At 43.1% G+C, this 12,975-nt stretch overlaps 1 protein-coding gene across 2 annotated transcripts in view; it reads right to left on the minus strand.

Moving 5' to 3' along the window:
* Window positions 1-8,085: 8,085 nt before the first annotated feature.
* The window catches only part of iqca1 (IQ motif containing with AAA domain 1), a 47,792-nt gene continuing 42,902 nt past the window's right edge, over window positions 8,086-12,975 (minus strand). For both annotated transcript variants that reach the window (XM_071330437.1, XM_071330436.1), the window contains 3 exons: window positions 11,999-12,176; window positions 11,269-11,507; window positions 8,086-8,502 (listed from right to left, as the gene is read on the minus strand). In XM_071330437.1, coding sequence (XP_071186538.1) covers window positions 8,353-8,502; window positions 11,269-11,507; window positions 11,999-12,176 — 567 coding nt within the window. In that variant the 3' untranslated portion in view covers window positions 8,086-8,352. The remainder of the gene's footprint in view (window positions 8,503-11,268; window positions 11,508-11,998; window positions 12,177-12,975) is intronic.

Here is a 12,975-nt window from a genome sequence, read left to right on the forward strand (position 1 = left end):
CAACAAAAGGTCTGGTTGCTCTGTGTGACCCAGGACCCAGTGAAGCTTACTAACCCTTACTGATAACCTTCTACAGGTATTTAAAAGAGCTGGACTAAATGCTTTTGCTCTCTCTCTCTCTCTCTCTCTCCCTATCCCTCTCTTTCTCACTCTCTCTCTCTCTCTCTCTCTCTCTCCATATCCCTCTCTTTCTCACTCTCTCTCTCTCTCTCCCTATCCCTCTCTTTCTCACTCTCTCTCCCTCTATCTCTCTCCCTCTTTCTCAGTGCAGGGTCTGTGGTCTCTAAGTTCTGGTGTCATCCTAGCCCTACTTGTCCAACTAAACCACTGAGATGAAGGCCTGTCTACTCAACATGCTAAAGGCCCTATAGGCAGGTTTCTGGGATACGTCAAGAAGAACATGTGTCCCTTGCAGCAATTCATTTATATTTTTATATGCAGATGGGTTTCTTTTCATTTCCTACCGTAAACATTATTTTGTTATAGCGTCTTCTTTTCAGTGTGTATGACCCAGGGCAAGGTAAATGATCCCAGTGGATGAGACCAGGCACCCCAGGACTATGGAAATGATCTGTCATAGGAGAGAGCAGGATGGTAATAGGACTATCACCGAGGGGAAAGGGGAGTAAGGGACCTTCATCCCACTCAACATCTGAAATTCAATTCCATCCCAGGCCTGCATGGCTGTCCCCAAGGAGAGAAAGCAAACAAGCAATCATCCTCATTAACACATTTAATGTGACAAACAACCTAGTTGAATCTCGGGAAAAAGGACATACAGTATCTTAGAGTTAGAGTATCCCACAGTAATGAAACGTAGGCTAGATAGTGAGCATTACGCTGCTGTCGCTGAAGGTTTACGTTGTCCCAGAGACCTCGTGTGTTGTCCCAGAGACCTCGTGTGTTGTCCCAGAGACCTCGTGTGTTGTCCCAGAGACCTCGTGTGTTGTCCCAGAGACCTCGTGTGTTGTCCCAGAGACATTGTGTGTTGTCCCAGAGACCTTGTGTGCTGTCCCAGAGACCTCGTGTTGTCCCAGAGACCTTGTGTTGTCCCAGAGACCTCGTGTGTTGTCCCAGAGACCTCGTGTTGTCCCAGAGACCTCGTGTGTTGTCCCAGAGACCTCGTGTGTTGTCCCAGAGACCTCGTGTGTTGTCCCAGAGACCTTGTGTGTTGTCCCAGAGACCTTGTGTGCTGTCCCAGAGACCTCGTGTTGTCCCAGAGACCTCGTGTTGTCCCAGAGACCTCGTGTGTTGTCCCAGAGACCTTGTGTGTTGTCCCAGAGACCTTGTGTGCTGTCCCAGAGACCTTGTGTGCTGTCCCAGAGACCTCGTGTGCTGTCCCAGAGACCTCGTGTGCTGTCCCAGAGACCTCGTGTGCTGTCCCGGAGACCTCGTGTGCTGTCCCGGAGACCTTGTGTGCTGTCCCAGAGACCTCGTGTGCTGTCCCAGAGACCTCGTGTTGTCCCAGAGACCTCGTGTTGTCCCAGAGACCTCGTGTTGTCCCAGAGACCTCGTGTGTTGTCCCAGAGACCTCGTGTGTTGTCCCAGAGACCTCGTGTTGTCCCAGAGACCTCGTGTGCTGTCCCAGAGACCTTGTGTTGTCCCAGAGACCTCGTGTGTTGTCCCAGAGACCTCGTGTGTTGTCCCAGAGACCTCGTGTGCTGTCCCAGAGACCTCGTGTGCTGTCCCAGAGACCTCGTGTGCTGTCCCAGAGACCTCGTGTTGTCCCAGAGACCTCGTGTTGTCCCAGAGACCTCGTGTTGTCCCAGAGACCTCGTGTTGTCCCAGAGACCTTGTGTGTTGTCCCAGAGACCTTGTGTTGTCCCAGAGACCTCGTGTGCTGTCCCAGAGATCTCGTGTGTTGTCCCAGAGACCTCGTGTGTTGTCCCAGAGACCTCATGTGTTGTCCCAGAGACCTCGTGTTGTCCCAGAGACCTCGTGTTGTCCCAGAGACCTCGTGTTGTCCCAGAGACCTCGTGTTGTCCCAGAGACCTCGTGTTGTCCCAGAGACCTCATGTTTTCCCAGGAATATGATACACTAGAGGACATGGTTGTAAAAGTGTCTCAATGGAGTTTGACTTTTCATAACAGCAATTACGATCACAGCAGGAAGGAACAGAACTCTCAACTGCTGCCGAGAGAGTTTGTTAAATACCAGAATCTGTCTGTTCATTAATCTCTCATAAATTGATGCACTAAAAAGTCAGACTAATTAACGAATGATTAGCAAATGATCGACAATTGCTGGAAATCCGACTTATTAGCATAACATTAATTGCTTTGTTTTATAATACCCAGCTGGCTAATTGTTCTTTTTTTCCACTCCATAATTATTCTGGAATTGAGGTAAGCAGTTCTCCCCTCCCCGCCAACACGATGGAGTGTGTGACTATACTTGCTGTGACACACACACACACACACACACACACACACACACACACACACACACACACACACACACACACACACACACACACACACACACACACACACACACAGAGAGAGAGAGAGAAAGAGAGAGAGGTAAACAGAGAGAGACACACAGGGAGGTTGTGGGCCTGTAGAGGGAGGGCTAATGTCCTTGGACTGGAGGCCATAACAACAACAGATGAGTGTTACAACCAATCAATCTCTGTCCCCAGACCTCTGATCCATCACCAAACCAGTAGTAACAATACTGTCCCCAGACCTCTGATCCATCACCAAACCAGTAGTAACAATACTGTCCCCAGACCTCTGATCCATCACCAAACCAGCAGTAACAATCTCTGTCCCCAGACCTCTGATCCATCACCAAACCAGTAGTAACAATACTGTCCCCAGACCTCTGATCCATCACCAAACCAGCAGTAACAATACTGTCCCCAGACCTCTGATCTGTCATCAAACCAGCAGTAACAATACTGTCCCTAGACCTCTGATCTGTCATCAAACCAGCAGTAACAAGACTGTCCCCAGACCTCTGATCCATCACCAAACCAGCAGTAACAATACTGTCCCCAGACCTCTGATCTGTCATCAAACCAGCAGTAACAATACTGTCCCTAGACCTCTGATCTGTCATCAAACCAGCAGTAACAAGACTGTCTCCAGACCTCTGATCCATCACCAAACCAGCAGTAACAATACTGTCCCCAGACCTCTGATCTGTCACCAAACCAGCAGTAACAAGACTGTCCCCAGACCTCTGATCTGGTCAGAGTCATATCTCTATATGGCTAAGAATTTCAATGCAAGTAGTAATACTAACCAACCACATACTACTAACCAATCACCAAATACTAACAATCCACATAATACTAACCAACCAGATAATACCAACCAACCACATAATACTAACCAACCACATAATACTAACCAACCACTAACCAATCACATAATACCAACCAACCACATACTGTAATACCAACAAACCACATATTACTAACCAACCACATAATACTAACTAGACAGATAATACTAACCAACCACATAATACTAACCAACCACTAACCAATCACATAATACCAACCAACCACATACTGTAATACCAACAAACCACATATTACTAACCAACCACATAATACTAACTAGACAGATAATACTCACCAACCAGATAATACTAACCAACCACTAACCAATCACATAATACTAACCAACCACATAATACTAACCAGACAGATAATACTAACCAATCACACACTGTAATACCAACCAACCAGATAATACCAACCAACCACATAATACTAACCAGACAGATAATACCAACCAACCACACAATACTAACCAGCCAGATAATACTAACCAGCCACATAATACTAACCAACCACATACTAACCAACCACATAATGTAATACTAACCAACCAGATAACACTAACCAACCAGATCATACTAACCAACCAGATCATACTAACCAACCAGATAATACTAACCAACCAGATCATACTAACCAACCAGATCATACTAACCAACCAGATAATACTAACTAACCAGATAATACTAACTAACCATCCACATAATACTAACCAACCATATAATACTAACCACCCACATAATACTAACCAACCACATAATACTAGCCAACCAGATAATACTAACAAACCACATAATACTAACCATCCACATAATACTAACCAACCACATAATACTAACCAACCACATACTGTAATACTAACCAACCACATAATACTAACCAACCAGATGATACTAACCAACCACACAATGATAACAACCAGATAATTCTAACCAACCAGATAATGCTAACCAACCACATAATACTAACCAACCAGATAATACTAACACACCACATACTACTAACCGACCAGATAATACTAACCAGTCAGATAATACTAACCAACCAGATAATACTAACAAACCACATAATACTAACCATCCACATAATACTAACCAACCACATAATACTAACCAACCACACAATGATAACAACCAGATAATTCTAACCAACCAGATAGTTCTAACCAACCACATACTGTAATACTAACCAACCACATAATACTAACCAACCAACCAGATAATACTAACCAACCACATACTGTAATACTAACCAACCACATAATACTAACCAACCAGATAATACTAACCAACCACACAATGATAACAACCAGATAATTCTAACCAACCAGATAATGCTAACCAACCAGATAATACTAACCAACCACACAATGATGACAACAACCAGATAATTCTAACTAACCAGATAATCCTAACCAACCACATAATACTAACCAACTAGATAATACTAATCAACCAGATAATACTAACCAATCACATATACTTACCAAGCAGATAATACTAACACGCCAGATAATACTAACCAATCACATAATACTAACCAACCAGATAATACTAACACGCCAGATAATACTAACCAATCACATAATACTCATGAACCGCATAATACTAACCAACCAGAGAATACTAACCCACCACATAATACTAACCACCCGGATAATACTAACCAACCACTAACCAACCAGATAATACGAACCAACCCGCTAATACTAACCAACCTGATAATACTAACCAACCAGATAATACTAACCAACCTGATAATACTAACCAACCTGATAATACTAACCAACCAGATAATACTAACCAACCAGATAATACTAACCAACCAGATAATACTAACCAACCAGATAATACTAACCATCCAGATAATACTAACCAACCACTAACCAATCAGAAAATACTAACCAACCAGATAATACTATCCAACCAGACAATACTAACCAACCAGATAATACTAACCAACCAGATAATACTAGCCAACCAAATAATACTAACCAACCAGATAATACTAACCAACCAGATAATACTAGCCAACCAGACAATACTAGCCAACCAGATAATAATACTAACCAACCAGATAATAATACTAACCAACCAGATAATACTAACCATCCAGATAATACGAACCAACCACTAACCAACCAGATAATACTAACCAACCAGATAATACTAACCAACCAGATAATACTATCCAACCAGACAATACTAACCAAACAGATAATACTAACCAACCAGATAATACTATCCAACCAGACAATACTAACCAACCAGATAATACTAACCAACCAGATAATACTATCCAACCAGACAATACTAACCAAACAGATAATACTAACCAACCAGATAATACTATCCAACCAGACAATACTAACCAAACAGATAATACTAACCAACCAGACAATACTAACCAATCAGACAATACTAACCAATCAGATATATACATGTATATGTATGGTCTATGTATATGGTATATGTATGGTCTATGTATATGGTATATGTATGGTCTATGTATATGGTATATGTATGGTCTATGTATATGGTATATGTATGGTCTATGTATATGGTATATGTATGGTCTATGTATATGGTATATGTATGGTCTATGTATATGGTATATGTATGGTCTATGTATATGGTATACATCTATTTTAGTACAATAGAACAGTGGAATACAGGAAAGATCTCAAACATTATTTGAAGGTTTCATGGTTTTAAAGTGGATGCTGCCTTGAAAGAAAGTATAGGAACTTTGTGATAGTATGTGACAGGCAGTGAGGTGGAGGGGGGACCCCCCTGAGTCTGTGGCCCCCTCCCACCCTGGGAGCTCCTAGCTGTCACTCTGTCCCAGTACAGGGCCCCAGTAGACCAGGGGATCGCACCGCAAATGAGCCTGTCAGAGCATCACTCCCCCTGGGCTACAGAGGAAGGCTGGTGCTGGGGCTGGGGTTGGGAATAGGAATGGAGCTGGGACTGGGGCTGGGACCTGAGCTGAACATTTTCTAGGTCATATCAGCATTTCTTCCCACCTCTGGCTGAGGACTGGGTGGAAAGACTGGATACATCATCATAAAAAGGAACACTAGGTCAGGGGTTGAGAGAGAAAGTATGGGTGTATGGAGAACTGGGCCCTCAAGCCAAGAGACAGGGACATAAATAGGAATTGCAAAATAATGGTTAAAAGTCTCCTTGAGTCGACAGAGGTCTTGATTTTATTACTGCCATGACCACAGGGTTGAATCACCCCTGACTCTGTCATCACAAAACACAGAAATGAAAGAATGATTCATCTAATCAAATAATGCTGAATTATCATCGCCACAAAAATGCGGAGAGAAATCCAGTCTTATGGAAATGAGGAAATGAAGCATGAAGGAGGAGAAGATGGGCAAAATCAAATACATAAGTCTGTCTGAGATACAGGTCAGCTGATACTAACGCTAGTAACCATCACACTGTGAACAATTAACCAAACACAATGCTGTCTTTCTGCATTTGCTAATTATCTGTGCATTAAGACATTGTGAATGTGTTATTCTGGATAAATACACGTCGTGGTTCACCTCAGTCATACTACAGTAAATAGATCCCAAAGGGAACACCACTGGAGTTAAAAACAGCTTCGTCGTCACATAAAAGACTGCTGAAGGGCCTTTTCTTGGGTGAGAAGGCGGTGGTCCACACACATGAATAATTCAATTAGATGTTGCTTTAAGCTACAAGGAGCAGGAAAGGTGACAGTGTTTGTCACGCTCTGTAAACCCACCTGGCAGGAGGAGAGATGGGATGGAGAAGAAGAAGAGAGAGATAGAGAGATAAAGAAAGAAAAGGAGAGAGCGATGGGATGGGACAGTGAGAGAAAGACAGACAGACAGAAATGGAAGGTAGAGGATGACTATAAAGACAGGGACAAGAGAGTGGGGGGGGGGGGGTAGACACAGACACCCAAAAGACAAGAGGGGTACAGATGCAAGGTTAGGGTTATGCTGTGGTGGACAATGGGGATCTGGTTTCCCATTGACTAATACTTGATTAAAGATGGCCAGTGAATGAGGGGGGGGGGGTAGTTGGTCCTTGGGGAGCTAGTAGAGGCTTGCTGGGGCCGGGAAGTGGGTCAGCCGCTTGGCAGGGCAGGCTGGCTTGTTAGCGCTAACTGGGTGTAAACAGTAACACAGGGCGACCTGGGACAAGGTGCTGCTACATTGCACAGTGCCTCTCTGCCTGAAGCGCCCTGGCTGTAACTGGCAACAATGACAATTACACAGGCTAATTAACAGACTCTTATGGCACAGAAGCCACACAAACCCAACGATGGCTGAGGAAAGGAGAAAGGGAGAGAGAGAGAGGGTGAGTGAGAGACGGAGAGAGAGAAAGGAAGACGGACAGGAAATACAAGGCACCGTTTGTTTCATTAATTCATTTATCTTTCTGCTGTGTTTTTTCCTCATTACGGTTAGCAGCTAACATTTGAGAGGAATCCCTCCATCGTTGTCTCGTGGTTCTGGGGATGGTTAATGATGATTTGTCTCAGGACAGGGGCGAGAGGGGAGCCTGGGGCTCGGCTGCGACGGGGTGTATTTGGGGGGGTTGTGAGTCTCAGTACGCCCCCCCCCCCCCCCCCCCCCCTGCAGCTCAGAGCCCCCAGTTTAAACAACTCAGCGCTCATCAACAAGGCTAATTAGCTTCTAATGGTCAAAATAGTCAGAGACTGAAAATAAACATCCCCTCAATAGAATCTCATGAAATTATACTGCTGTGATGCATTTGGACTAAAATCAAGAACACTTATTTGCATCTTAAATATTTACACTGCGATAACAATGATTTATTTTACATATTTTATATCTGGTCTCATACAAGATAAACAGTTACCTTTTTCATTATGATCATAACATGATCGACTGTTACCGTTATACTGTTGTCATGACATGTACAGTCATAGACTGGTAGTAAATGTATCGTCCATCATATCTAAGAAGTAGGAATGTAAATCACATCCCCTGAAAGTCCCTATCTGTAATACCTCCCCAATGTTGACGACGTATATCTTTTGTCTTTGGCATTTACTTATTTTTGTTCTTGCTTTTCTCTTCTTTCCCTGTCTTCTTCCCACTGCCCCGCTTGTCTTTGTCCTTGCCCGACTCTCCCTCCTCCTCGATGGCCTTGGCCGCCCGTGCCCTCTTCTTACCCAAAGGTGTCTTGCCGTACCACATCTGGAAACACATTCACAGCCATCAATCCACAGTCGGAGAAAATCAAACCTGTTATACAGTGGCATTTCCTTCCTAACTGCAGGAACACGGCACCCTCATGTGGTGATTGTTGGAGCATGACTCTCAAATGTATATATGGAGTTCATCGGATAATAATGAATTGATATCTGATTATAGTACTGAATTGATATCTGATTATAGTACTGAATTGATATCTGATTATAGTACTGAATTGATATCTGATTATAATACTGAATTGATATCTGATTATAGTACTGAATTGATATCTGATTATAATACTGAAAAGATATCTGATTATAATACTGAATTCATAATAAAATAATGATAATAGTAATAATACTGAATTCACATCTGATTATGATAAAAGATGTAGACCAATCAGCACAACAAAGGCAACAACATGTTTTTAATATAATAATATACTATTTAGCAGACACTTTTAACCATAGCCACTTACATATTATGACTTTCTTACATACGTGTGGTCCCGGGAATCAAACCCCCTATCCTAAGATGCAAGCACCATACTCTACCAACTGAACTACAGAGGACCATACTCTACCAGCTGAGATACAGAGGACCATACTCTACCAGCTGAGATACAGAGGACCATACTCTACTAACTGAGATACAGAGGACCATACTCTACTAACTGAGATACAGAGGACCATACTCTACTAACTGAGATACAGAGGACCATACTCTACTAACTGAGATACAGAGGACCATACTCTACCAACTGAGATACAGAGGACCATACTCTACCAACTGAGATACAGAGGACCATACTCTACCAGCTGAGATACAGAGGACCATACTCTACCAGCTGAGATACAGAGGACCATACTCTACCAGCTGAGATACAGAGGACCATACTCTACCAACTGAGATACAGAGGACCATACTCTACCAAATGAGATACAGAGGACCATACTCTACCAACTGAGCTACAGAGGACCATACTCCACCAACTGAGATACAGAGGACCATAATCTACTAACTGAGATACAGAGGACCATACTCTACCAACTGAGATACAGAGGACCATACTCTACCAACTGAGATACAGAGGACCATACTCTACTAACTGAGATACAGAGGACCATACTCTACTAACTGAGATACAGAGGACCATACTCCACCAACCGAGATACAGAGGACCATACTCTACCAACCGAGATACAGAGGACCATACTCTACCAACCGAGATACAGAGGACCATACTCTACTAACCGAGATACAGAGGACCATACTCTACTAACTGAGATACAGAGGACCATACTCTACCAACTGAGATACAGAGGACCATACTCTACCAACTGAACTACAGAGGACCATACTCTACTAACTGAGATACAGAGGACCATACTCTACTAACTGAGATACAGAGGACCATACTCTACTAACTGAGATACAGAGGACCATACTCTACTAACTGAGATACAGAGGACCATACTCTACCAACTGAGATACAGAGGACCATACTCTACTAACTGAGATACAGAGGACCATACTCTACCAACTGAGATACAGAGGACCATACTCTACCAACTGAACTACAGAGGACCATACTCTACTAACTGAGATACAGAGGACCATACTCTACTAACTGAGATACAGAGGACCATACTCTACTAACTGAAATACAGAGGACCATACTCTACCAACTGAGATACAGAGGACCATACTCTACCAACTGAGATACAGAGGACCATACTCTACTAACTGAGATACAGAGGACCATACTCTACTAACTGAGATACAGAGGACCATACTCTACCAACTGAGATACAGAGGACCATACTCTACTAACTGAGATACAGAGGACCATGCTCTACCAACTGAGATACAGAGGACCATGCTCTACCAACTGAGATACAGAGGACCATGCTCTACCAACTGAGATACAGAGGACCATACTCTACCAATTGAGATACAGAGGACCATACTCTACCAACTGAGATACAGAGGACCATACTCTACCAGCTGAGATACAGAGGACCATGCTCTACCAACTGAGATACAGAGGACCATACTCTACCAACTGAGATAAAGAGGACCATACTCTACCAACTGAGATACAGAGGACCATACTCTACCAACTGAGATACAGAGGACCATACTCTACCAACTGAGATACAGAGGACCATACTCTACCAACTGAGATTCAGAGGACCATACTCTACTAACTGAGATACAGAGGACCATACTCTACTAACTGAGATACAGAGGACCATACTCTACCAACTGAGATACAGAGGACCATACTCTACCAACTGAGATACAGAGGACCATACTCTACTAACTGAGATACAGAGGACCATACTCTACTAACTGAGATACAGAGGACCATACTCTACCAACTGAGATACAGAGGACCATACTCTACCAACTGAGATACAGAGGACCATACTCTACCAACTGAGATACAGAGGACCATACTCTACCAACTGAGATACAGAGGACCATACTCTACCATCTGAGATACAGAGGACCATACTCTACCAACTGAGATACAGAGGACCATACTCTACCAACTGAGATACAGAGGACCATACTCTACCTACTGACATACAGAGGACCAGTTGAATTGTTCTGACGGCAAAACAACTCCTTCCTTCCTCCTACATAGGAGCTTTCCAATTGTCACCTCCTTTCTGTGGGAGTAAGGCTATACTGAGCACTTTGGTGATAAACATATGTAAAAAAGATTTATGCAAATCAAAGGTGATTAATTGATTGAACCTTAAAGGCCTCCTCCTCCTCTTTGTAGACGGGGTCCTGTCTGGCCAGTGGAGGGATGAACTCTTCAGCGGTCAGTGGTCTGGTAGTCTGCTGGGCCAGCCTGCGAGGGGTCAGCACCAGCCTCACAGCCTGCAGGATGTGGCCCTGGGTGTAGCCGTCTGTCACCTTGGCCAGGGAGCTCAGGTCCAGGCTGGGGGTGAGGCGAGCACCGCCACCACACAGCAGCTCCCTCCACAGCACTGGAGGACACAGCACAGACAGGGGTAGAAAGGTTAGAGTTCAAACCAGAAGTGGATAATGAATACAACATTTTATTTGAAAAGATGCATGTTTACTGGTGGGCCTATCATATGAATTCATTCCACCAGTATTTTTCATGTCAACTCATTCCTGGTGGCTTTAGGGAATGAAAGCTCCACAGATTCTGTCTGTCCATAGCTATCAGGGTGGCCTAGATATAGACCACTACAGACCACTATAAACCCTTATAGACCACTATAAACCACTATAGACCACTATAAACCACTATAGACCAATATAGACCACTATAGACCAATATAGATCACTATAAACCACTATAGACCAATATAAACCAATATAGACCAATACGGACCACTATAGACCACTATAAACCAATATAAACCAATACAGACCACTATAAACCAATATAAACCAATATAAACCAATATAGACCAATATAAACCAATATAGACTACTATATATAACCCACCCAGTCTGGAGGCGTAGTCAGGTCTGGGGATGAGGATGATCTTCCTATAGACTTTACAGAAGGGCTTGAGGTCTGCGTCAAAGGGCCTCCGGGACGTCCCTACGACCAGAACACGATCCTCAGGCTTCACGGACTTCAGCACCTTTACTAGGTCCTTCTTCAGACGCTTGGGCTCCATCTAGAGAGGGGGAGAGGAGAGAGAGAGGAGAGAGAAAGAGAGGAAGTGGAGAGAGAGAGAGGAGAGAGAGGAGAGAGAGGGAGATGGAGAGAGGGATGGAGATAGAGAGAGAGGGAGGAGAGAGAGAGGGAGAACAAGGAAGAGGGGTTAGAGAGTTATGACCAGCCACATGAGGGCAGCATAAACTTGTTCGTAAATTCAAGATGTCCCCATTTTCAACTGCTCACATCTGTCATCTCATATAACCCATTTTACCCAACAATGGATGTGGGTCCCACTTTAGTTCATTCACAAACAATCAAATAATGGAGAAGGTTACTTGACAATCTGCTATGTAAACATTCTTGTCAAAACAAGTCCCTTGATTACACTGTTTGTCAATGTGCACTGTAGTGTGTTGAGGGCGAGTATTGAGCAGTGCTAATAACTGGACTCTTTTATACATTTAGTCTAGTCTTGGTCATTTTTAAAATAATAAAATATTATTACGTTTTAGTCAAGTTTTTGTCAATTGAATAATGATTTAGTCTAGTTATTGTCAAAATGACAAAAACAGTGGGCCATTTTAGTCAACTAAATGCCCTTTAATAATAGTAACATTTTAGCCACATCACATTTGCATTGCCTCATTAACCTATAGTAAACATACATCACTGACTTCTATGTGACCAAACAGACATAGCCTTATCCTACCAACACATATATATAAGAAAATATAACAATTATCTGGCCATATAAATTCTTAATTCAGCCTACATAGATATTACATACAGTGCATTCTGGAAAGTATTCAGACCCC

This window comes from Salvelinus alpinus, chromosome 10, assembly GCF_045679555.1.
Source record: "Salvelinus alpinus chromosome 10, SLU_Salpinus.1, whole genome shotgun sequence".
Classification (NCBI taxonomy): Eukaryota; Metazoa; Chordata; class Actinopteri; order Salmoniformes; family Salmonidae; genus Salvelinus; species Salvelinus alpinus.